The sequence below is a fragment of the Hemitrygon akajei genome, chromosome 19 (genome assembly GCF_048418815.1).
Source record: "Hemitrygon akajei chromosome 19, sHemAka1.3, whole genome shotgun sequence".
NCBI classification, from domain to species: Eukaryota; Metazoa; Chordata; class Chondrichthyes; order Myliobatiformes; family Dasyatidae; genus Hemitrygon; species Hemitrygon akajei.
In genome coordinates, this window is record NC_133142.1 from 75,917,680 (window position 1) to 75,943,979 (window position 26,300).

The following is a 26,300-nucleotide window of genomic DNA, read 5'->3' on the forward strand; positions in this document are numbered from 1 at the left end:
GCAGATGCTGGAAATCTAGAGAAACACACACAAAATGCTGGAAGTAAACAGTAAAGGCAAGCACCTGTAAAGATGAATATGGTAAACAGTTGACGTTTCAGGCCAAGATCCTACATGACCATTGATTATTTTTCTTCAGCATAATGGTTTTTCCATATTGAGAGAGAACCATACAAGTCTGCAGACGACATTAAGTAGCCACGTGTATTACATTTTGCTGTTGATTTGTCAAATCTTTCATCAGACTGGTGCAAACAGGAAGTTCATGCAATTGAACATGATATTATGTAGAATAGTGTTTGACGAAATTCGGGCATTGTTCTGAAGATGTATTTTAGATGTACTTGGATACAATTCAAATGGGTAATAGGAAACCAGCAATGATACTGCTTTCATGTAAACAAGTTGAAGCTTATAATCTGTTAAATGGAGCTTATAGACCTGAGACACCAGAATTTGGAGCAACAAACCCTCTGCTGGTGGGACTTGCATCAATGAGCAGCTGTAGGAGCAAATGAATTGCTGACATTTTAGTTTGAAAAACTGAGTGGAAAGCTGAGATGGCCAGTACATAGAAGAGGGAAAGTGGTGAGATGGCTTCCACAGGTGATTGCTGGACCATAGGCAAAATGGGAGAGGAACAGTGGAGTTGGAAGACAGACAAGTGGATGGAGGCAGTCAAAGAAATGGGCAGATGGGTGGGGACCAGGGGAGGGGTGGGGAAAATGAAGATGTTTATAGATGAACAGAAACACAAAGGGTACAAATGCTGAAACCTCATGAGGGCGAGTTGAAGGGCAGATGTACCAGAATTGATGTGGGAAGGGTAAAGTTGGGTCGTTTCTTTATTCCATTTTAATACTCATTAGATGTGTTTCTTCCCCCCCCCCAAAAAAAATCTCTCATTGTACTAATTGTTGATGCATTAACCTAGATGTCTACATGACGTAGGTGGCGATTATGGATAATGTAGTAAGTTTTCAAAGTTTGCAGAGAGATTTAGGCCAGTTAGAAGAGTGGGCTGAACCATGGCAGATGGAGTTTAATGCTGATAAGTGTGAGGTGCTACATTTTGGTAGGAATAATCCAAATAGGACATACATGGTAAATGGTAGGGCATTGAAGAATGCAGTAGAACAGAGTGATCTAGGAATAATGGTGCAGTTCCCTGAAGGTGGAATCTCATGTGGATAGGGTGATGAAGAAAGCTTTTGGTATGCTTGCCTTTATAAATCAGAGCATTGAGTATAGGAGTTGGGATGTAATGTTAAAATTGTACAAGGCATTGGTAAGGCCGAATTTGAAGTATTGTTTACAGTTCTGGTCACCAAATTATAGGAAAGATGTCAACAAAATCGAGGGAGTACAGAGGAGATTTACTAGAATGTTACCTGGGTTTCAGCACCTAAGTTACAGGGAAAGGTTGAACAAGTTAGGTCCTTATTCTTTGGAGCGTAGAAGGTTGAGGGGGGACTTGATAGAGGTATTTAAAATTATGAGGGGGATAGATAGAGTTGACATGGATAGGCTTTTTCCATTGAGAGTAGGGGAGATTCAAACAAGAGGACATGAGTTGAGAGGGGGCAAAAGTTTAGGGGTAACATGAGGGGGAATTTCTTTACTCAGAGTGGTAGCTGTGTGGAACGAGCTTCCAGTAGAAGTAGTAGAGGCAGGTTTGATATTGTCATTTAAAGTAAAATTGGATAGGTATATGGATAGGAAAGGAATAGAGGGTTATGGGCTGAGTGTGGGTCAGTAGGACTAGGTGAGAGTAAGCGTTTGGCATGGACTAGAAGGGTGGAGATGGCCTGTTTCCGTGCTATAATTGTAATATGGTTATTTGTTACATGATGCATTTGTGGGACAGTAAATTTGTATCATGTTTGACAGAGTTTGGTTATGAAGATGGCTGTGGAATCTGCATCTGGCACACTTGGCTCCTGAGTGAGGGTGTATCTACACTTCGGAATTGCACCATTAGCTGAATAAGAACAGATGCATGGTACAATGTAATTAATACCACAACTCCATTGTGACTCTGTGGGGTTCCCTGGCAGATGTCCAAGGTTGCTGCTGTGTTGGGGAGATTGGAAGATAATCTATGTTTTGCTGAAGGCAGCATTCTTGGCTTAAGATGAAACACAAAAGGAAAGAAATTCTGCAAAATTGTGGGCATGGACTGTACTTCTATAATCCTGCTTCAGTTTTGAGAGTTCTTCTGTCATGATCCATGGTGCTTGTTCTCTAGCTCTTGATTCCTTTCCTTCTGTTGTATTCATTTTACCAAGTTGCACGAGTTTTCAAAAACCCTTTTGCACAGTCCTGCCAAACAATGTTTCTCCATGATAAATAAAGCGCTTGCCTTTCTATATTTTTATTCTTTTTCTGCTTGAATTTGCACAGTTTGATGTTTTCTTTTAAACTTTGGTTGTTCTGTTTAGTGTGGTCTTTCATTGATTCTCTTATGTTTCTTGCATTTACTATGAATGCTTGTAAGAAAATGAATCTCAGGGTGGTATATGGTGACATATATGTACTTTGATAATAAATTTACTTTGAACTCCATGCATTGTGCCTATCCATGTAATAACAACCCCCAAAACGTCTTATATAGGACCTCCCTATGTTCTCCCCCCCCCCCCCCCCGCAGTTGCCAGTAAATCCATCCCAAATAGCCATTTGTGTGAATGTACTGCACATGAGTCAGAATCACATCCATTATCACTAACAAATGATGCATTCATCGGCTGGTGTAGACCTGTATTTGCAGAAAATGAGCAGTTAAAGTACAAGATATTCCGAAGTGATTAATCCCATTCATTGGGCTGACTGTCAGATCTCCTGTGATGATTTGGTTAAGTGTAAAAGATTATTCTTTGGAAAAGGGTTATCTGTTTTCTCACACTACATTCTGGTAGAACTCTTCTTCCAAATGGTTGATGCAAGAATTGAATTTGAAACTCAATTTCCTATTTACATCTTAAGCCTATAATTGTTCAGAAGGTCTGTAACAATGCTCTGGTGAAGATCCTTAATATCTTTAACAGACAAGAAAATGTCAAACATTCAGCAGGTCGGGTAATATATGTGGAGAGAGAAACAGTTAAGTTCTGGTCAAAGACCTTCATTGGAGAACATAAACAGATTCTGCAGAGTCCTGGTGAAGGGTCTTTGCCTAAAATGTTGGTTGTTTAATCATTTCCATGGATGTTGCCTGACTTGTTGAGTTCCCCCTGCATTTTGTGTGTGTTGCATTAGGAAGCATGCTTGTATTAGGTGCAGACATAAACTACTTAGATGCATTTGTGCATTACTTCTCATCCATGTAGATTTTCGCACCAGTTCAGTTGGCTATCTGCTGTTGGTAAGCTGAGGGGTAAACAACTGAGAATCACAATGGGTGTAGGTGATGGAGGGCATTGAAGTGTAATACACAAAATCATGGTGATTTTTCAAGGCTTTGTGTTTCATGGTTACCTTACTAATTTACAAAGATTTTGGTTCTGGAGTTTTGAAATGTGGAAGGATTTGAGGAAAAACAATTGCAGGGCTCTGAGGGCTGATTACACTTAGAGTTGCCATAATGTTACTTATGCTGAATAGCCACCTATTATGCTGCAACAGTTCAGCTGTTTAATCTTTAGAGTTTCATTTAAAATATCTATCAAACATCTTGGAAGAGGGATCTGCGCTTGTTGCACTGCCTCTAATTTTGCTCTTTATTTCTTCCACCTTGTATGTTATGCACCAATTCTGGACATTTGCTAAACAACTGTGCTTATCTAGGATTGAAGTAGGCCATCGAAGAGTTTGCATTTCAATAGTACCCTGAAGTATTTTTGAGGCATAAATTCATGGCACGAAGGATGTTGCAGGAAGAAATGTAATGATGTTCACCTGTGTTGATGCAGATGCCCCAGCATCCCACCGCATAGAAGATTGTATTGGCAACAACAGACTGGTAGAACATGTGAAGGAGAGGCCTGCATACTCCAAAGAACCTGTCTCCTCAGGAAATGGAGGTGACTCTGGCCCTTCTTGCACACAGCCTCTGTGTTAATGTCCACTCAAGTCTGTCATCCAGATGCATCCCGGGCTCTTGTAGGTCCTTATCATCAATAGTAAAGGAATGGTGGCAGAGAATATTGGCAGAAAATACTACAGCTAGAAAGTAACCAAAATTGGAAGAAAATGTTGAGTTGATTAAAAATTTATTGATATTTTTCCCCTAAGTGAGAACCATGATTTTATCTCATGTGTTGTATAATGCTCCTAATATAGTGAAATATCTTGGAGGTTGCTGCTATAATGTCACTATTGGGGAATTTATAAGGAACAGCTGTGTGAGGGTTACATACAGTTGTATTTGTTTTCTACTCTGCTTTGATTCCCAGCTTCCATTTAATGCGTAGTCTGTGGCCACTTCCTAGTGATTTGTCAAATATTACTCAAGGCTATTACCTTAAAAATCTTGTAATTCTGATCTGTAGTATTGTAATTCTCTTCTAGTGAATGATCACTGACTTGGAATGCAAAGTATTAGTTCTAGATGTTTTTAGTAGGCTGGTGGGGGAGTAGTGGTGGAACTGAGAAGCTAAAGCACAGGCTTAGGTGGTGGTGTTGGAGAAAGAGAATGCAGAAGGAGAAAACTTCTCCAGTCAGTTCAAGAATTGTGGATTTGTAGAACACTGGGAGATCAGATTTTATTGTCGTTCACAGCTTGGCTGACTTTAGTAAGAATTACTGCAGCGTTCCTCTGCAGCATAGTGATGGGCCATTTGCCCCAAGTGATCTATCAGTTGCCACTCAGCCCGTTATAATGGACCTATCACCATGTTCTGCTGCTTTCTTCTCTCCTGCTTTTCCATAGTTTCCCCTTGAGTACATTCATATCACTAGTATCAACTGCTACTCTTTGGTAGTAAGTTCCACATTCTTAGGACAGGATAAAGAAATCATAAATTCATTTAATTTTATTGATGACCATCTTTTAATGATGAACCATCACTGAAATGTTCCCATAATCTATGGACTCACTTTCAAGGACCCTTCATTTAATGTTCGATATTTATGATGTTTCTTGTGTTTTTTTTTGTACATGCAAGAAAATGAATTGTGGGTTGTATATGGTGGCATATACTTTGATAAATTTACTATGACTTTTTTTTTACTTTGAAGGGTCTTGTCTCGAAATGTCAGCTGTTTATTCCTCTCCATGGATGCTGTCTGATCTGTTGAGTTCCTCCAGCATTTTGTCAGTGTTCCTCCAGATTTCCAATATCTGCAGAATCTCTTGTTACATAGAAAACGTACAGCACAATACAGGCTCTTTGACCCACAATGCTGTGCCAAACATGTACGTACTTTAGAAATGACGTAGGGTTACCCATAGCCCTTTATTTTTCTAAGCTCCATGTACCTATCCAAGAGTTTTTTTTAAAAAAAAAACCCTATCATATCTGTTTCCACCACAGTCGCCAGCAGCCCATTCCACACACTCACCACTCTGTTTTTTTTAAAAAAAACAACTTGCCCCTGACATCTCCTCTGTACCTACTTCCAAGTGCCTTAGAATTGTGCCCTCTCATGTTGAGCCATTTCAGCCCTGGGGAAAAAGCCTCTGACTCTCCACACAATCAATGCCTCTCACTCATCTCACACTTAATCTTATACATCATCTTGTGTTGTCTTTATGAGTGGCTTTTGCTGCTGCGAAGATTGGGGGGGGGGGGGGAGAAAAGATGAGTTTGATTGTCATTGAGCACCAGACTGAAGGGGTGTTGAGTGGAAAAGTGTATTGATGTACATTATCCCTGGAGTTAATGCAAGATGCATTAAACCACTTTCTGTTGACTTTTAAATTCCCCTGTGGATGTTGCAATCTTGGTAAATGTTGGCAGTCTTAAGATCTGTTACTTTAGACTATTTTAGAAATGTCATTTACTCTGGTACATCTTTTCACTTGAAATAGAAGATCTCAATATTCACTCAGTGGCCACTTTATTAGGTATACATATACATCTGCTCGTTAATGCAAATAACTAATCAGCCAATCATGTGGCAGCAACTTCGTGCTTAAAGTCAAGAATTTCAGCTGGTGTTCAGACCAAACATCAGAATGGAGAAATGTGTTCGAAGTGACTGACCATGGAATGATTGTTGGTGCCAGACAGGTTGGATTGAGGATTTCAGAAACTGAAGATCTCCTGGGATTTTCATGCACAACAGTCTCTAAGATTTACAGAGAATAGTGCAGGGGAAAAAAATCCAGTGAGCGACAGGTCTCTGGACAAAAATGTCTCGTTAATGAGGGAGGGTCAGAAGAGAATGGACAGACTGGTTCAAGCTGACAGGAAGTTGACAGTAACTCAAATAAGCATGTGTTACAACAGTGGTGTGCGGAAGAGCATCTCTGAACACACGGCACATTAAACCTTGAAGTGGATGGACTGCATCAATGATTAATACAATGGTCAGGGTAATGTGACTCTTCTATTTAAGCAAACCTAAATAATGCAACATGAGCAGGCTATTCAGCTCATGCTAGCGTGTCCTCCGTCCTTTCTCTCAACAATGTAAATCACTTCCCTTTCGAGTGTTCATGTAATTTCTTTTGTGAAAATTACGTTATGTAATCATCCTTTTGGGTACTAGAGTAGGATCACATTACTTATCTTTTATTCTCTCTCTTTGATCTTTATTTTCTCTTGTATTCTGTGGTCACCAGTCTATCTGCATCTGGAAACTGGTGCCCTTCATCAAAGCTCTTTATGACTTTATGCTCAAGAATTAAGTTGTCCCATGACATCCTACAAAGTAAAACCAAGTGACAGATGACGACAAAGCTTCACTCCCAGATGAGCACAAAGCTTTTATGCTTGCTTTGACTGTCAAAACATGGAGGCACCTTCATGAACTCCCACAGCCCTGATGACCCTGTGATTTTGGTCTCTGAAGCTGACATGAGCACATTCTACAGAGGGTGAACCCACAGAAAGCCTCCAACTCAGATGGGGTACCTGGATGAGCACATAAGACCTGTGCTGATCAACTGGCTGGAGTGTTTACCAATATCTTTAACATCTTGCTCTTGCAGTATGAAGAACCCATCTGCTTCAACAGGCCTCAATTATACTGGTGCCTAAGAAGAAAGTGGCAACCTACCACAATGACTACTGCTACTGGACAGTTATATCCATGATGAAGTGTTTTGAGGATTCCTGCCTGAGAAGTGACTTGGATTAACTCAATTTTGCCTACCATCACAATGAATCAACAGCAGATGCCATTTCATTGGCTCTTCGCTCAATACTGCAACATCTGGACAGTGAAGAGGCATACATCAGGATGTTCTACTTTGACTATAGCTTGGCAATTAATATTATCATCCCCTCAAAATTACTTATAAGCTTCAAGTCCTAGGCCTCAATACCTCCTGTGCAACTGGATCCCTGATTTCCTCATTTGTAGACTTCAGTCAATTCGGATTGGTAACAACATCTCCACCACAATCTCCATCAGCACAGGTGCACCACAAGGCTGACTGCTGAGCCTCCTGCTTGACTCATTTTACACTTACGACTGTCAGGTAAAGGACAGCTCCAATAAGATAGTTAACTATGCTGATGTCATCCCTGCTATTGGCCAATTTAAAAGTGGTGACAAATCAGCATTGAAAATCTGGCCGAGCGGTGTCACAGCAACAACCTCTCATGTCGTGTCAGCAAAACCAAGGAGCCTGATTATTGACTATAGGAAGATGAAACTAGAGATCCATGAGCCAGTTCTCATTGGCGGATCAGATGTGGAGAGAGTCATCAACTTTAAATTCCTCTGTGATATTATTTCAGAGAACCTGTCCTGAGCCCAGCACATACGTGCCATTATGAAAAAAGCACAACAGCGCCTCTGCTTCCTTAGGAGTTTGCGAAAATTTGACAAGTCAGCAAACTTTTATAGATGTGTGGTGGAGAGTATATGGATTGGTTGCATCTGGATATGTCAATGCCCTTGTATGGGAAAAGCCTACATTAAAAAGTAGTGGATATCACAGGTAAAGCCCTCCCCACTACTGAGCACATGGACATGAAGGACTGTTGTGGGAAAACATCATCCATCATCAAGAGCTCCCACCATCCACGCCATGCTCTCGCCTTGCTGCTGCCACTAGGAAGAAGGTACAGGAGCCTCAGCACCCCCACATCATCAGGACCTTTGGACCAGAGGGATAACTTCACATACCGTCACTGAACTATTCCCAGAACCTAGACCAGCTCTCAATGTCTCTTTACTCACGTTCTTATTATTTATTGCTTGTTTATTATTATTTCTTTTTTCTCTTTTTGTATGTAGTGTTTGCACATCAGTTGTTTGTACTGTTGGGTGTGATCTTCGATTCTATTGTGTTTCTTGTAATTACTCTGATTACCTACAAGAAAATGAATCTCAGGGTTGTATGTACTTTGATAATAAATTTACTTTGAACTTGAACCTTTGATCTCTTCCAAGGCCAACTTTGTTCATTTGTACATCTCTCTGTAGCTGATGGTTTTGCATTTATTGTACCATAGAAAATCTTAGAGCACAGAAGTGAGTCTGTCCACCCATCTAGTCTGTGCTGAACTGTCTTTCTGCTTATTCCCATTGACCCACACATGTATCCTTCCATACTCCTCCCATCCATGTACTTACCCAAATCTGTCAAATGTTGCAATCAAATCTCTTCCACTGACATGGACCATCCTCTTAGTGAAGAAGTTCCCCCTCAGGTTCCACTTAAATAATTCACCTTTGACCATAAACTATGACCTCTAGTCCTAGTCTCACCAACCTGAGGAGAAAAAGCCTGCATGCATTCACCCTGTCTATACTCATAATTGTATATCTCTGTCAAATTTCCCCCATTCTTCTGCACTCAAGGGAATAAAGTCCTAATCTATCCAACCTTTCCCTTTAACTTAGGTCCTCAAACCCCAGCAATGTCCTTGTAAATTTTCTTGCTAGTCTTTTCTCTTATGGATTCCTTTATGGGTGTTGTTGGAGAGGTCAATATCTGTTGTTTGTGTAGTGACTGGCTCCTTGAATTGGCTCGTTCATTCAGGCAATGCTGCTAGTCCCAGGAATTGAGAGTAATATTGCCGAGAGGATCATTTGTGACATTTACCTGCAGTGTTGCAGATGAAGGGCCCACAACATTCCTGAGGATTCCTACCACCCATCCCACAACCTGTTTGACCCACTACTGTCAGGAAGAGGCTCCAGGAGCATCAGGACTAGGACTGCCAGACTGGGTAACAGCTTGTGAGACTAAAGACACTGTCAACACCGAGGTTTTGTCACTAGGACAGCAAATTGTTTATCTGTGCTGTGTGCTACTTGTATTTGGAATTCTGTTAATAACTAATTGTAATATTTTGTTTTCTGTGCTGTGATTTGTTTTGTGGGTGCACTATGGTGGAACATGGTTTCATTTGGTTGTATGTATTTACAGTCAGATGACAGTGAACTTGAATTAGAAACAGTGATGATTAAGGACTGATGTTGAGTGTCTAATTTGGAAAGGTGTGTAATGCAAAGGATTTTCTCATTGAGCACAATGGTACCCTGAGGTGTTATATAAAAAAAGTGACAAGAGTTTATTTGGCCCTTTTTGAGCAAACTTTGACCTCCAGTATGCTCATTGCTGATGTTATGTCTCTAAACTGTCTTCCCACTTTCTCCTTACACCTTGTCAGCCTGTTGTCTAGATGTCTTTTATAGGGGCTGAAACCACCTGGTTTCCTTGGTTGCGTAAATCTAGGGAATACACACTCCAGTCCTGCCAAACCTGTGAGACTGAAATGGCCTCCCACCCCAAAGCCTGGTTTGTGTGGATGCTGTGTAATTTGTTACTCTTTTACAACTCATTGCCAAGAAATAAGACAGCACCCTGCATATGATTAAAGCAATTATATTTATGCATCTTACTGAACAAAAACAAGCCCATTATAATTAAATAGTCAATTGTGCAGAAGTTGGAACTCATCTTGATCTTCTCCATCACTCATGTATCGGGCCCTACGTGGAAGCACGCACCAGCTTCCGAACGTCACTCGCAGTCCATCTCAAACAAATAGGTTTTCCCATTGGGTCATATTCTCCGACTGGTTCTCTCCAGCATCTTCTCTCTCCATCTCCTGCTGGGGGATAAAAGACCCAAGACCAACCTCACAAAAAGAGATTTGCAATTGAAATTAAGTTTCCCTTGGATCAGTTATCTCTCATTACCATTTTATGTTATGGAACAATCAAAATGCTGGAAGCCATTCAGCTCACATCTGTGAAGATAAGTTGTGAGGCAGAATTTCATTTTTGTTTCAGCTTTACACAATGGAGCTGAAGGATCTCGGCGAGTCCAGCATCATTCCTGATGAAGGTTCTCGACCTGAAATCTCAACAGTCCATTTCCCTTCATAGATGCTGCCTGATTCTTGAGCTCTCCTGTACTTTTGTTACTACTGTTTTCAAGTTCAATAGTCATTCAACCGTAAATGAATACCCATGAATACAGCCAAAGGAAAGTGTTCCTCTGGGTCCAAGGCGCAAACACAGTATCAGCAGTCATATGGAGCATATGGTAGCAAGCACATTTAAGATTTCAGTAAATTACAATCACGCACAAAAAAATATGGTCCAAGGCCCTGAATCCATGCATGTTGTAGCAGTCTAACATGATACAGCTTGTCCTCTGCTGAGCAAATACTAGGGAACAGTACTGACTCCAGCTTGGACACTGCCTCCTGTGGAATGCACCAACTCCAGTGCCTCTCCAGGTGACACTGGCATTTGCAGTCCCTTCTGTCTCCCATTTGTCTACATGAATCTAGTGATATTCTTACATGGTCTTCAGAAATTAGGTTCTGTTGATTCTGTTTTTTTAAAAATATTGCCTGCACATCGAACTTGTACCCTCATGATTTAAATACAGACCTGATTTCAGAACTTGTACTGTGAATGCCTTCAAGGAAATGGATCTCAAGGTAATATATAGCGACATATATGCACTGCAATGATAAATTTACTTTGAACTTTGAAATGAGTCATCGAAATTTTACAAACAACATCAATAATAATTTTTTAAAAAGTTGATATTCTCCATTTAGTCAGCATCTCCACTGCAGGTTTGGCAGCTAAATTAGATGCATAAGCATGAAAATCAGATTTGCAGTACTTGCGTTCTTTTGAAGTGCAAAATTTCATTTTATTTGATTTTTAGCTGTTAAGCTGAGTAGGAAGGTGACTTTATTATTGCTTTCATTTGTCAAGATCTGTTTGGGTTTCCTTCAACTTGATCAGATTGCTCACTAGTCCTTAATTACCGGTAGCTGTATTTAATGTGAAACTGTGATGACAAAAATTATTAGGATTTAACACTGTTTCATTTGATTTTGGAGGAAAATGTCAGTTTATTGACCTTCATTCATCCAAAGGGCAAGTACATAGGTGATTATGTGATTGACTTGGAATCCAATCCATAGCTATTGTACGGAATAATTCAGCTGCTGTGCTTATAGAGAGCATTAATGTTTAAGTTTAATTATCATTCAGCGAACCATGAATATATAGACAAATGAAATGACACTTCTCTGGGGCCAAGTTGCAAAGTACATTACACACAGCACAAATAGAAAATATGGTTATATTTTAGATAAACAAATATTCAGTCACAAATATTAAAAAAAAGTAGCCCAAGTCCCTGAGTGCCTCGCTTGTTCTTCCACCAAGCAAACTCTACTTCTCTTAGAACAGTCTTCCAAAAACGGGCAACATTTCATTTTGGCCAGTATTATGTTCCCCTTTGAAGCATCGGTCAATTTATTGCAATCAACCTTCTCTTTGACAGCCTAGATGTTTCATCAGTGCACGAGTGACAAGAGTAATTGTATCATCTTAAGGTGTGAATGTAGAAAGGCGTTTTATTAAAAATCAATTTCTCAATTAACTTAGAAGGAATTAATTCATGGGATTGATCACTGAAAAATCCAGATTTTTGTTCTCATCTCTTAATTGCCATTCACTTTGAATGGGTTTTCATTGCATTTCAAAGAGACAAAATATACTACTTTAAATCCCGAGTTACCTCGTAGACAGGTAGAAACTGTCAAGTTTCCTTCTCTGACCAGCTCAGAATTGGTCACCTTTTAGTGCTAAGGGCTCTGTTTTGAATATTTTAAACTTTAATATGCACATACAAGAGGTTTGACTGCAGGCAGTCCCCAGGTTACGTACGAGTACCGTTCCTGAGTCTGTCTTTAAGTCGGATTTGTACATAAGTCGGAACAAGTACATCCAGTATTATTTAGTGTCAGTTAGTCAAATGTTTGTCTTAGTATATAGTATATATTTAACCTTTCTATGCATATAAAACACTTAAGAAACGTATGCATTCCAATAATTAAATCACTGCGTTGCTTAGTAATAATTGGAGCTTTCATCGGGGCAGGACCTTTCACATGCTCCATTATTCTCACTTTATCCGTTATCCTTTAAAATTGTTCCGATCGTTGACTGACTGTAACCTAATACTTTTCCAGTGACCGATGACGTTTCAACTCTTTCCAAACGCTTTATTATTTCCACTTTATTTTCAATCGCGATCGCTTCCCGTCAATGGAACAGAAACACTGTGGGCGGCGGCTCCCGAACTCCGCCGGCTCCCGAGGTCCGCTGGGTCCTAAGGACCACCGCACTGAATTCCCCGGGTCTGAAACTTCACCACACTGAGACAGGCTAAATGGGGGCTGTGCTGGGTTTGAGTATTTGATCCTCCACAATATTCCACGTGGGAATTTAAACTGGAGGTGGCAGTGTTTTTTTTACGATGTCGAGTTGTGAGCTTGACATCAACCCGGCACGGATGGTACGGGAGTCACTGGATCGACATCAACCCGGCACGGGAGTGGTCTGTCACTAAATCGAACTCGGGGTGAATCTTACTAAGAAAAATTTAAGCCAAATACAAAGTTAAACACTCAACACAGTGTCAGTAGCAATGACTTAAAGTGGCGGAAGGCGTTGTGATCCGACTTAAAATGGCGGACGGCATCCTCCTTCCTCAGTTCATAAGTACGAGTTGTCCGTAAGTCAGATGTTCGTAACTCGGGGACTACCTGTACTTGTCGTGCAAGCAGAAAAGGACAAAAATTTGCGTTCCGTATACAAATGTATGAAGCTAACCGGCTTGGAATGGCCTTTGTTTATATCTGCAACTTTTTTTTCGTTTGCTGTGGCACTAACTGTATATTATAGTATTTGCAACAATGTGGTGTTCCTTTTACAAAGATGTCAGCATGAATCAGTGTAAAACAAAAGTTTGGAATTAAATTGAAGCACCACCCATTATGTACATTATAGTATCTTTTTCACACATTTGTCAAATGTAAACCAAGCAATTTATTTCAAAACCTTTTTTCTATACCACTGAATAGTCCTTTGTTATGAAGTGGCCAGTTTTGAGAGTAATTATTCAGTAATTTTATTACTGAGGTCTAGTTTTTGCAGTCTGGAAATTTTCTGCTACGATTATCAACCAGATTAGTACTTTCATTGTAACTGTGGAGAGAAATATTTTAAAACGGCCTCTATCAGAAATGGCAGGAAAATGATTGGGAGACAATGGACAAATGGCATAGATGCAATTTTGCTGCATTTAAAAATAGCACACAACTAGAATAATAATTCCTAAATGACAAAGTGAAAAAAGACACAAAAATGAAATCTGCCTTATTATTAGTATTGTTTAGGCAAGTCCTTGGCATCTAGAATGACTTGTTTCCTTTTGTGAGTTCTGAGGTGACTCGTACAGTGTGATTGCATTCTTCAGAGCTTGTAAAGATGTGGGGAGATATCATTCAAAACGTGAGTGTTTTTAAGGGCCTTGAGAGATGAATAATGTGTAGACCATTTAAACTGAAATTTTAAATTTCTTAACTCAGAATAGAGACCATTAATAAGCTTTCTCTTCTTTTTAATATAGAAAAAGAAAGTTAATCTACCGTAGAATCCGTACTACAGAGCGCACCTGATTAAAAGCCGCAGGCTCTAATTTTAGAAAGAAAATCAATTTTGTACTTGTACAAGCCGCACCAGATTTTAAGCCGCAGGTGTCCCACGTTGTAATATGAGATATTTACACAGAAAGATATTACACGTGAGGATTTTTTAACTTTTAATTAAATCCGTATGGTAACATAAACAAATACATATTGCAAATGCTTTTTTTCGAACCGTGCCTGTAACACGGCTACTTTTATATACATACGTATCGGTAACACACAAATTACGTTGCGTATACTTTTTTACTGAACAGTGCACGAACAACATTCCAATATCTCCTAACGACTGGTAAAAAAATATATACTGCAGCCTACCAGGAAAAGTTATTGATCGCCTTTAACTTAAAAGCTGCATCATCGCGCGGGTCTAATGCGCTCGCCCCCTCCTTTCCGTTTATCGCAAACCAGTATTTCCCCACAAGACGCGGCGAAACCGGATGTGACGTCATAGCATCCCGGGATGTAGTACAGAAAACAAATATACTTAAAACACTTCTAACTTTAACTAGAAAATACTAACAAATGAATTACTAAGCGAAAATATTATAAACTAAATAACTGCCATAAAGGCAGCACAATGCTTTTCTTCGAGTGTTTTCCATGTTGATGAGGGTGAGTACAAATGACTGATTTACAATAATTTAATTGTGAAAGTGCGCTTGATTTATCGTACAATTTCATTGGACCTCTGTGAACTACTCATCAATTTTATTGGTCTACTGTTACGAGGCAAAATGTTTTTGGCGGCATGAAAAAAAACCATGCATTAGCCGCACCGTAGTAAAGGCCGCAGTGTTCAAAGCTGTTCAAAGCGTGGGAAAAAAGTAGCGGCTTATAATCCGGAATCTACAGTACTTAAATCTGATGTTCAGCAACCAACACAGATTTATTACACTTTGGAAGGGAGATGTTAGCTGTACTGATTCGTGCCTCTGTCCCATAATAAACTATTTGTGAATTTCCAACTAATCGATTCCGATTTTCCTCACCATACAGATTTCAGTGACATCCCATTTACGAAAATACAAATTTTAAAATCAAATTTAAGAAAACAGTATGCCCTTTGTGATTGTGGAAAGTCAATTTTCTTCTTATTCCCTGAACACTGGAATTTGATCAATAATAGAATCTGATCTTCAGCATTTGCGGAATGGAATTGCGTCTGTGCAATTCAAGATTTTCTAAATATATTCCAATCAATACAAGTGGAGCCTACTGTTAAATGTTAACTGTTGTCTCCAACAGGTTATAGTGTAATGTTTCATGATCAGATTGTAAATCTTGGAAATAAATTAACTTTTTTTTATCTTCACAGGTGCTGGCGAATCAGGAAAAAGCACAATCGTGAAACAGATGAAGTAAGTATTTCTTTTTGCAGTTTTAGGCAGTTCTTGCAGGCTTTGAGCAGTTTGACTCAATGATCTGCCTTTATTTATTTGATTGACAATGGCATCATCTTAATTTGACTTTCAGTAACATGTAATGGATTTACTGTATAAATCTTGAAGCCTGGGACAATCTGGTGGAGTCTGGGATAAGAGGCACAGCCTCAGAATAAAGGGATGATCATTTAGAACAAAGGTGAGGGATTTCTTTAGCCAGAGGGTGGTGAATCTGTGGAATTCATTGCCACAAGTGGCTATGGAGATCAAGTCATTGAGTATACTTAAAGCACTGTTTGATTGGTTCTTGATTAGCAAGTACGTCAGAAGTTACAGGGAGAAGGCAGGAAAAATGATGTTGAGAGGGATAATAAATCTGCCATGATGGAATGGCTCAATTCTGCTCTTGCATCTTGTCACTTTACGATTTCCAAGCATTAATTCAAGATTCAGGCGTGATAAATTAATTCAGTACCATCATCGTATTAATTTTTAAGAGTTGGAAAGAGGTGCAAGGAGCTTCTAACTTTAAGAGATGACTGAATTATTGACTGATGTAAAAGCTTTTGACAATTAATATCAGTAGTGAGACATCTTGTTCGGTTGAGTTCATTGGGTACTTTAAATGGGTCCATGCAAGATAAATTACTTTTCAATGAGGCATCATTGTGCAGGTAAAAACAGGAAATATGGCCACCTTAAATCTTTGGTGGCAGAAGGATTAGCTGGCAACGATGAAGCTCAGATTTGGAGTGAGTCTCAAGTTCAGGAAGTGAGGTTTTCAGTAATTGAAGAGGGGTGGTTAAGAGTTTCCATATTGGCTCAAATCTACTTGGAGCAACTCTCATGTTACTAGTGCAGTTGCATCACTTTTCTGAGCTTGTTATCGCTGAGATGCTATCTAAAATTGATGCCATTTGGTCATGTAATATGATTTTTCCATGAGATTGGAAGGCAGGGGTCTGCCAGACTAGACAATCAATCTGTATAATAGTGGGCACTGTTATGGCCCAAAATAACAAGTTGTGTTTTTCAGTATGAATTCACAACTATAGCTTCAGATGTACAATCCTAATGAGAGTGTTTTAGTCCAAAACATCAACTGTTCATTCCTGTGCTTAGATGTTGCCTGACCTATTGAGTTCCAGTTCCAGTGTCGGTTTCAGAGGTTTTTTCTTCAAATGCTTTATGATACCTTTCTAACTATGACTCTCAGATGGCTCACAGCTGCGGTGAACATATTTCACAAACTGGCCTGCTGAATCTCAACCAAAAGACCAGAGCTCAGCACTGCACCCTTTCTTTGTCACCCTTAATCCCCATCTTCTTTTTCTTTAATTCTTTTCGCTCCTTATGGAGCATAGGGCCTCAACAAAAGTCCTCCACTTCCTGCGATCTCTAGCAGATGTTTTTGCAGTCTCCCAAGTTTGGCCGGCGGCTTTCAGTTCATCCAAAAGCCTACACCTCCAGGTTTGCTTTGGGCGACCTCTTCTTCTCTTCCCTTGTGGATTCCATTCGAGTGATTGTCGAGTGACATTCGACTGGCTCATCCTCAAGGTGTGGCCGACCCATCTCCACTTCCTCCTCCTTATCTGGAATACAATGGGCTCTTGTTTGCTCTCTTCCATAGGTCTAGGTTTGACACTCTGTCGTACCACTTGAGGCGGAGGATCTGCCGGAGGCATTTGTTGAGAAAGGTCTGGATCTTGTTGCAGCTGGTGTTAGTGATTCTCCATGTTTCGGATCCATATAGCAGGATGGCTTTCACATTGGAGCTGAATATACGGAGCTTAGTTTTGACAGAGATGGCCGTAGATCTCCAAACAGGTCACACGGTTGTGAAGGCATGTTGGGTTTTTCCGATCCTTGCTCTGATGTCCTCATCTGTACCTCCTGATTTACTGATTTTGCTTCACAAAATCAGGTGAATTTGTCTACATCTTCAACTATTTGTCCTTCAATCCGTAATGGCTCCTCTTGTTTGTTATTAATGCGTAGAACTTTGGTCTTCTCCTGACATCTTAAGACCTACTCACTGTGAGGTCTCTCCCAAGGAATCTACTTACTTCTGCATATCTTGAAGCCGGTGTGAGAGAAGAGCGAGATCATCTGCAAATGCCAGGTCTTCCAATTTCCCTGTTAACGTCCACTGGATGCCTCTCTCTGAGCCAGCATAGGCTGTTCTTGTAGCCAAGTCGAGTACCACAAGAAAAAGTAGAGGTGACAGCAGGCGTCCCTGTCTGACTCCAGTAGTGACCAGGAACTCTTCGGACAGTCTCCCATCGTGGATGACCCTGCATGAGAAGCCATCATAAAGCTGCTTGATGATATTCACCATCTTTTCCGGTACACCATAGTGTCGTAAGATGCTCCACATTGACTTTCTGTCTAGGCTGTCAAATACCTTCTCAAAATCAATAAAACACACATATAGTGGAGCACCGGATGCAATAGATGACTCCAGCAGACTTACAGGTGAAGTGTTGCCTCACCTGGAAGGACTGTCTGTGGCCTGGAATGGTGGTAAGGGGGAGGTGTGGGGACATATGCATTAGCATATTATCCTCCGCAACTTCCGCCACCTTCAACAGGACCCCACCACCAAGCACATCTTTCCCTCCCTACCCCTCTCAGCTTTTCGCAGGGATTGTTCCCTCCGCAACTACCCGGTCCACACGTCCCTCCCCACAGAACTCCCACCTGACACTTATCCCTGCAAGCGTAAAAGCGTCTATTGCATCCGGTGCCCCCGGTGCGGCCTTCTCTACATCGGCAAGACCCGATGCAGATTGGGTGTCCGCTTCTTCGAGCAGCTACGCTCTGTCCGTCACAATAGACAGGACCTCCCGGTTGCCACCCACTTCAACTCTGCCTCTCATTCCCATCTAGATATGTCCATACATGGCCTCCTCTACTGCCATGATGAGAATGGCATTACTTCTCAGATTGGAGAAGCAACACCTCATATACCGTCTGGGTAGCCTCCAGCCTGGTGGTATGAACATTGAATTCTCCAATTTCTGGTAATTCCCTCGCCCTCCCCCTATCACAGGTCCCTCTCTGCCTCTCTCCCCTTTCAACTTTCTGCTTCTTTATCTCTACAGTTCTTTCATGCTTATCCCCTCCCCCTCCCCCCCTTTATCTTTCCTCTGATTGGTTTTCCACCTGGCGCCTCTAGGCCCTACCCCCTCCCTTATCTCTATTACTGGGCTTCGGCCCTCTCTTCCCCCCCCCCCCCCAGTCCTGATGAAGAGTCTCGGCCTGAAACGTTGGCTACTCTTTTCTCACGGATGCTGCCTGACCTGCTGAGTTCTTCCAGTGTTGTGTACGTATTCTTTGATCCACAGCATCTGCAGTTGTATTTTTGTGTTTTGATTGAAAAAGAACACTGGCAGGGATGACATCAAAGCAGCACTGGCTGGAATTTCTGGAAGCAATTTGGAAGGACCAGGAAATGTACATCCCAGAGAGGAAGAAGTATTCTGAAGGAAAGATGGCACAACAATGACTAATAAATGAAGTCAAAGCCAATATAAAAGCTAAAGAGAGGGCATCGGATAGAGCAAAAATAAGTGGGAAGTTGGTTGATTGAGAAGCTTTTAAAATCCAACAGAAGGCAACTAAAAAGTCATTAAGAAGATAAAGATGGAATACAAAAGTAAGCTAGCCAATAATATTAAAGAGGATATCAAAAGTTTCTTCGGATACATAGTGTAAAAGGGGCAAGAGAGGATATAGGACCACTGGAAAATGATGCTGGAGAGGTAATGGGGGACACAAAAATGGCAGGCAAACTGAATAAGTATTTTGTATCAATTGTCATTGTGAAAGACACTAACAGTATGGTGGAAGATCCAGGTGTCCCGCGGGGGTGATGAAGTGTGAAGTTACCATTACTAGGAAACTGAAAGGCCTGAGTCACTTGGACCAAATGGTGCACGTCACAGGGTTCTGAAGGAGGTGGCTGAAGAGATCATGGAGGCATTTGTAATGATCTTCAAGAATCACTAGATTCTGGAATGGTTCTGGTAGACTGGAAAATTGTAAATGTCATTCCACTCTTCAAGAAGGGAGAGAGACAGAAGAAAGGAAACTATAGGCCAGTTAGTCTGACCTCAGTGGCTGGAAATATTGGAGTTGATTATTAAGGATGAGATCTGAGGATATATGGAGGCACATGATAAAATAGGCCATAGTCAGCATGGTTTCCTTAACGAAAAATCTTGCCTGACAAATCTGTTGGAATTCTTTTAAGGAAAAACAAACAGTGGACAAAAGAGAATTGGTTGATGTGTACTTGGATTTTCAGAAGGCTTTTGACAAGGTGCCACACATGAGGCTGCCAAACAAGCTACAAGCCCGTGGTATTGCAGGAAAGATTCTAGCATGGATAAAGCAGTGGATAATTGGCAGGACACAAAGAATGGAAGTAAAAGAAGCCTTTTCCAGTTGGCTGCTGGTGACTTGTGGTGTTCCACAGAGGTCTGTGTTGGTACTGATTCTTTCTGAGATATGTCAATGATTTGGATGATGGAGTTGATGGCTTCATTGCGAGGTTTGCAGATGATATGAAGATAGTTGGATGGAGCAGGTAGTTTTGAGGAAGTAGAGAGGCTACAGTAGGACTTAGATTAGGAGAATGGGCAAAGAAATGGCAGGTGGATTACTGTCTTGGGAAGTGTATAGTCATACATTTTGGAAGAAGAAATGAAAGGCTGATTATTTTCTAAGTGGAGAGCAAATACAAAAACACTGAGGTGCAAAGGGACTTGAGAATCCTTGTGCTGAATTCCCTTAAGGTTAATTTGCAGGTTGAATCTGTGGTGAGGAAGGCCAATGCAATGTTAGCATTCACTTCAAGAAGACAAGAATGTAATATAACCCCATCTACATCAGTGCTGTGCAGGTGGAATAGGTCAAAAGCTTTAAGTTCCTCTGGGTCAATATCACAAATAACCTGACTTGGTCTAACCAAGCAAAGTCCACTGCCAAGAAGGCCCACCAGTGTCTTTACTTCCTGAGAAAGCTGAAGAAATTTGGCCTGTCCCCTAAAACCCTCACTAATTTTTATAGATGCACCGGAGAAAGCATTCTTCTAGGGTGCATCAAACCTGGTATGGAAGTTGTCCTGTCCAAGACCGGAAGAAGCTGCAGAAGATCATGAACACAGCCCAGCACACCACACAAACCAATCTTCCGTCCTTGGACTCATTTTACACCGCATGCTGTCGGAGCAGTGCTGCCAGGGTAATCAAGGACATGACCCACCCAGCCAACACACTTCTTGTCTCTCTTCCCTCTGGGAGAAGGTTCAGGAACTTGAAGGCTTGTACGGCCGGATTTGAGATAAGACTGCTGAACGGACCCTGACCCGGATCTGGGCTGCACCTTCCAAATATCTGGACCCGTCTCTCCGTTTTTTTTTGCACTACCTTACTTTCCCTTTTCTGTTTTCTATTTATGATTTATAATTTAATTTTTTATTATATTTACTATTAATTTGTACTCCAGGGAGTGCAAAGCGCAGAATCAAATATCACTGTGATGATTGTATGCTCTAGTATCAATTGTTTGACAGTAATAAAGTAATGTTGAGTCACTGGTGAAATCGCACTTGGAATATTGTGAGCAGTTTTGGGCCCCTTATCTTAGAAAGGATGTGTTAAAACTGGCCAGCATTCAAAGGAGGTTCATGAAGGTGACTCCAGGATTGAATGGTTTGTCACATGAAGAGCATTTGATGGCTCCGGGTCTGTATTCACTGTAATTCAGAAGAATGAGAGGTGACCTCACTGAGACCTAGTGAAGGTGAAAGGACTTGATAAAGTAGATCAGAAGAGAATGTTTCCTGTGGTGGGAGGATCTAAGACCAGAAGATATAGCCTCTGAATAGTGGGGCGCCTTTTGGAACAGATGAGAAAATTTTTGAGCCAGAGAGTGGTGAATCTGTGGAATTTGTTGATGCAAGCAGCTTTGGCATCTGTAGATGTGAACTTCCCACTATTCAGGAAATTTACAAAGACGGGTGTATAAAATGAGTCTGAAAGATCATTGGAGACTCGAGTCAAACAAACCACAAACTGTTGCAGCTGCTATCATCTGGGAAATGGTACCGCAGCATAAAAACCAGCTTCTATCACCAGGCCATCAGACTGCTTAATTCATGCTGACGCTGCTGTATTTCTGTGTTATATTGACTATCCTGTTGTACATAATAATTGTTATAAATTATTGTAGTTGCATATTTGAATGGAGACGTAACGTAAAGAGTTTTATTCCTCATGTATTTGAAGGATGTAAGCAATAAAGTTAATTCAGTTCAAATTTTTATGAATATTTAAGGCAGAGGTTCATAGATTCATGATTGGTCAAGGCATGAAGGGATACAGGAAGAAGGTTGGAGATTGGGGCCGAGAGGAATAACAGATCAGCCATAATGAAATGGTGGAACAGACACAGGCAAAATGGCCTAATTCTGCTATATCTTGTTGTCTACTATTTCTCAGTTTAATTGTAAAGTGTTTCTAGTTCTCGTGTTTGTGAAGTTCTAATATAATTTGGGATCACTGAGTGTGTTCATAAGGATGGTTTGTTTGGTTGACATCAGAAGGACAATGGGTCGTCATCATCACCACAAGCCTGGGTGGAAGGTTTGGAGGTCCTAAGATGGCCAGCCATCAGCATCCCCCTCTCAGCCTCACCAGTATAATCCAAAGGAAAGCTCATGAAGCAACATGTTTGACACCAGCTTGACTGCAGGAGCTGCCGGAAGGATGTTCAATGATGTCCACCCACTTTAGGGGCTGCACTCCAGATTTGCTGTTTTGCTTTACTCCCGTAGCCTTCGTCTCTCCCAAGGCTGCCCACAAAGCAGTAGGGCTATTTACCTATATCTTGGGATCTGGTTCAGGAGTACAAGGGTGTGTCCACACACTGGTGAACCTGCGCACTATGTGTGCAGGGTCCAGACCTCCTCCCTGTCCTCTGTAGTACAGTCTGAGTCCAAAGGGAGCTCAGTTTCTGCATGTCACTAGCGAGGAGGTGCTACATGAGGCATAATGTTGGAGAGGATATGTACTGGTAGGGAGAGACTTTCATATTTTGCACCCTTTTTGCGAGACTGCAAGCCCACGCTGAAAGTGAGATCGACAAGCACCACCAACTACACTATCACACTGGATACATCCCAACAACCATTTTGACACCATGAGGAATGAATCATTAATTGAAGTTTCAGTTCCTGTTTGTTAATTTAACACTTTATGCTTCTTAAATGATTGCTTAATGCCGTTACTCTGGAATGCTTATGTGCAGAGCAGCTTTAAGATTTGAAATAAAAAATAATATACTCTAATTTGGATTGTTCCAGGTATGTGACTCAATCTATATATGCTTTTTTAGAATCAAGTGACTGAGAGGCTTTTACAATTAGCTCTCAGATGTAACAGATGTTAAACAGTGAGAAATTTGTGCATAATTTTGGCATCTTTTCATGATCTCGGTATTACTCAAGTAATTAATTCTTAGATTCAGATTCATCATCTTATAATTTCCATAGGATTATTCATGAAGATGGATACTCAGAAGAAGAATGCAGGCAGTACAAAGCTGTGGTGTATAGTAACACCATCCAGTCTATAATGGCCATCATCAAAGCTATGGGAAACCTGAAGATTGATTTTGGAGAGCCCAGCAGAGCTGTAAGTAATATACAAAGACAAACGTAGTGAAAGTTTCTTCTATAGGTGACCCTTGTGTAATGTACCACAATTTTCTGAAATGCAAAGCTGTGGATCAGTGTAAGTTGTTGAAGAAAAAAAAATCCAGGAGTGACTCAAATTTCAGGAAACACACAAAATGCTGGTGGAATGCAGCAGGCAAGGCAGCACCTATAGGAAGAAGCACTGTCGATGTTTCGGGCCGAAACTCTTCATCAGGACTAACTGAAAGGAAAGATAGTAAGAGATTTGAATGTAGGATGGGGAGGGGGAAATGCGAGGTGATAGGAGAAGACCAGAGGGGGTGGGGTGAAGCTGAGAGCCAGAAAGGTGATTGGCAAAAGTGATACAGAGCTAGAGAAGGGATAGGATCATGGGACGGAAGGCCCAGGGAGAAAGAAAGGGGGAGGGGAGCACCAGAGGGAGATGGAGAACAGGCAGACTGATGGGCAGAGAGAAAAAAAAAGGAGGGGGGAAAAAACTAAATATATCAGGGATGGGGTAAGAAGGGGAGGAGGAGCATTAACAGAAGTTAGAGAAGTCAATGTTCATGCCATCAGGTTGGAGGCTACCCAGCCGGTATATAAGGTGGTGTTCCTCCAACCTGAGTGTGGCTTCATCTTGACGGTAGAGGAGGCCATGGATAGACATATCAGAATGGGACGTGGAATTAAAATGTGTGGCCACTGGGAGATCCTGCTTTCTTTGGCAGACTGAGTGTAGGTGTTCAGCGAAACGGCCTCCCAGTCTGCGTCGGGTCTCACCAATATATAAAAGGCCACACCGGGAGCACTGGGTGCAGTATACCACAGCAGCTGACTCACAGGTGAAGTGTCGCCTCACCTGGAAGGACTGTCTGGGGCCCTGAATGATGGTGAGGGAGGAAGTGTAAGGGCAGGTGTAGCATTTGTTCCGCTTGCAAGGATAAGTGCCAGGAGGGAGATCGGTGGGAAAGGATGGGGGGGGCACGAGTGGACAAGGGAGTCGCGTAGGGAGCGATCCCTGCGGAAAGCAGAAGGGGGGAGGAAAGATATGCTTGGTAGTGGGATCCCGTTGGAAGTGGCAGAAGTTACGGAGAATTATACGTTGGATCTGGAGGCTGGTGGGGTGGTAGGTGAGGACAAGGGGAACCCTATCCCGAGTGGGGTGGCGGGTGGATGGGGTGAGGTCAGATGTGCAGGAAATGGGATGGATGCATTTGAGAGCAGAGTTGATGGTAGAAGAAGGGAAACCCCTTTGTTTAAAAAAGGAAGACATCTCCTTCGTCCTGGAAAGAAAAGTCTCATCCTGAGAGCAGATGCGGCGGAGACGGAGGAATTGTGAGAAGGGGATAGCATTTTTGCAAGAGACAGGGTGGGAAGAGGAATAGTCCAGGTAGCTGTGAGAGTCTGTAGGCTTATAGTAGATATCAGTAGATAAGCCGTCTCCAGAGATGGAGACAGAAAGATCAAGAAAGGGGAGGGAGGAGTCAGAAATAGACCAAGTAAATTTGAGGGCAGGGTGAAAGTTTGAGCTTCTCAAATTTCAGGAGTGTCTTTTCAGAATCTGGTTTGTTTTCACCATCTTATGTAAAACTTATTTTGCCACAGCAATACAGTGCAAGAATATAAATCGCTAAATAATCTTCATACTGATTTTATTCCATATCTCAAGTTTTGGATAGTAGTGATTTGTGAATTCTGTTAAGAGTGGCGGTTGTCTGTATGCCAGCTAAATTTTGATAAGTGTGGAACAATAATGGTGTAACTCTTGTGGGTATGAACTTGGAATACATTGATAATAAAATATGAAATGCTGCCATAATTAAATTTGTAACGCCAATTAATGCTATGTTTCTGCTCCTTTTGCTTTTTGAGAAATCTCTTGGGAGTTGTTCCTTTTCCACTTAATCCTCTCTTACTGTTTTTCATTTTCTGGCAAAACTGAGGCCTTGAGTGTGCAAGACTAAATATTTAAAGTGTTTCTCAGGCTTTAATTTTTGAGAAGCAGCTAGGATGAAAAACATTTAACAGTAAACCTAATCCAGTCAAACAAGTGCCGTTGTATGCTTGATGCTTGTGTGAGTTGCAGGAGAGGGAGTTAAAGGAGATGGCAACTTTATTTTCAGAGAGCTGATTCATGTATATTGTAGAGTTGATAATTACTCTGGTTTTAATGAGCAAAGCCTGAATTATTAAATGATGCCAATCTTTTGTACTTTACAGCTTAAACCACAGTTTAAATACTTAGTAATTCAGTATTTAGAGCTTTGAGTAAAAACAAAAAAGCAATATGTTCAAGCAACACACACAAACTGCTGGTGGAACGCAGCAGGCCAGGTAGCATCTGTAGGAAGAAGTACAGTCGACGTTTCGGGCCGAGACCCTTCGTCAGGACTAATGGTCTCGGCCCGAAGCGTCGACTGTACTTCGCCCTATAGATGCTACCTGGCCTGCTGTGTTCCACCAGCATTTTGTGTGTGTTGCTTGAATTTCCAGCATTTCCTTGTGTTTGCGTTTTTAAACAATATGTTCAGTTTTGGTCATCTCACTACAGGAAGGATGTGGATACTATAGAAAGAGATTTATAAGGATGTTCCCTGGATTGGAGAGCATGCCTTATGAGAATAGGTTGAGTGAACTTGGCCTTTTCTTCTTGAAGCAATGGAGGATGAGAGGTGATCTGATAGATGATGAGAGGCATTGATCGTGCGGATAGCCAGATACTTTTTCTAAGGGCTGAAATGGCTAACGTGAGGGGACATAATTTTACGGTGCTTGGGAATAGCTACAGAGGGGATGTCAGGGGTAAGTTTTTCCCAGATAGAGTGGTGAGTACATGGAATGCACTGCTGGCGACAGTGGAGGCGGATACAACAGGGTCTTTTAAGAGACTCTTAGGTACATGGAGCTTAGAAGAACAATGGGCTGTGTGGTGGGGTAATTCTAGGCAGTTACTAGAGTAGACCGTGTGGTCGGCACAACATTGTGGGCCAAAGTGCCTGTAATGTGCTGTATATTTTTATGTTCTGGGAACTAGCGGTCAGCCAAAATCTCTACAGAGATGAATAATTTTTCAGGTCGGGCACTTCCAGACTGGGAAAGCGAATACAAGTTTTGGTAGCAGGA

The 26,300-nt window shown here is 41.3% G+C and overlaps 1 protein-coding gene across 2 annotated transcripts in view; it reads left to right on the forward strand.

Annotated features, from left to right (window-relative positions):
* Nucleotides 1-26,300, forward strand: part of LOC140742084 (guanine nucleotide-binding protein G(i) subunit alpha-2) — a 338,259-nt gene that overhangs the window by 133,142 nt on the left and 178,817 nt on the right. For both annotated transcript variants that reach the window (XM_073072911.1, XM_073072912.1), the window contains exons 2-3: nt 15,409-15,451; nt 23,034-23,175. In XM_073072911.1, coding sequence (XP_072929012.1) covers nt 15,409-15,451; nt 23,034-23,175 — 185 coding nt within the window. The remainder of the gene's footprint in view (nt 1-15,408; nt 15,452-23,033; nt 23,176-26,300) is intronic.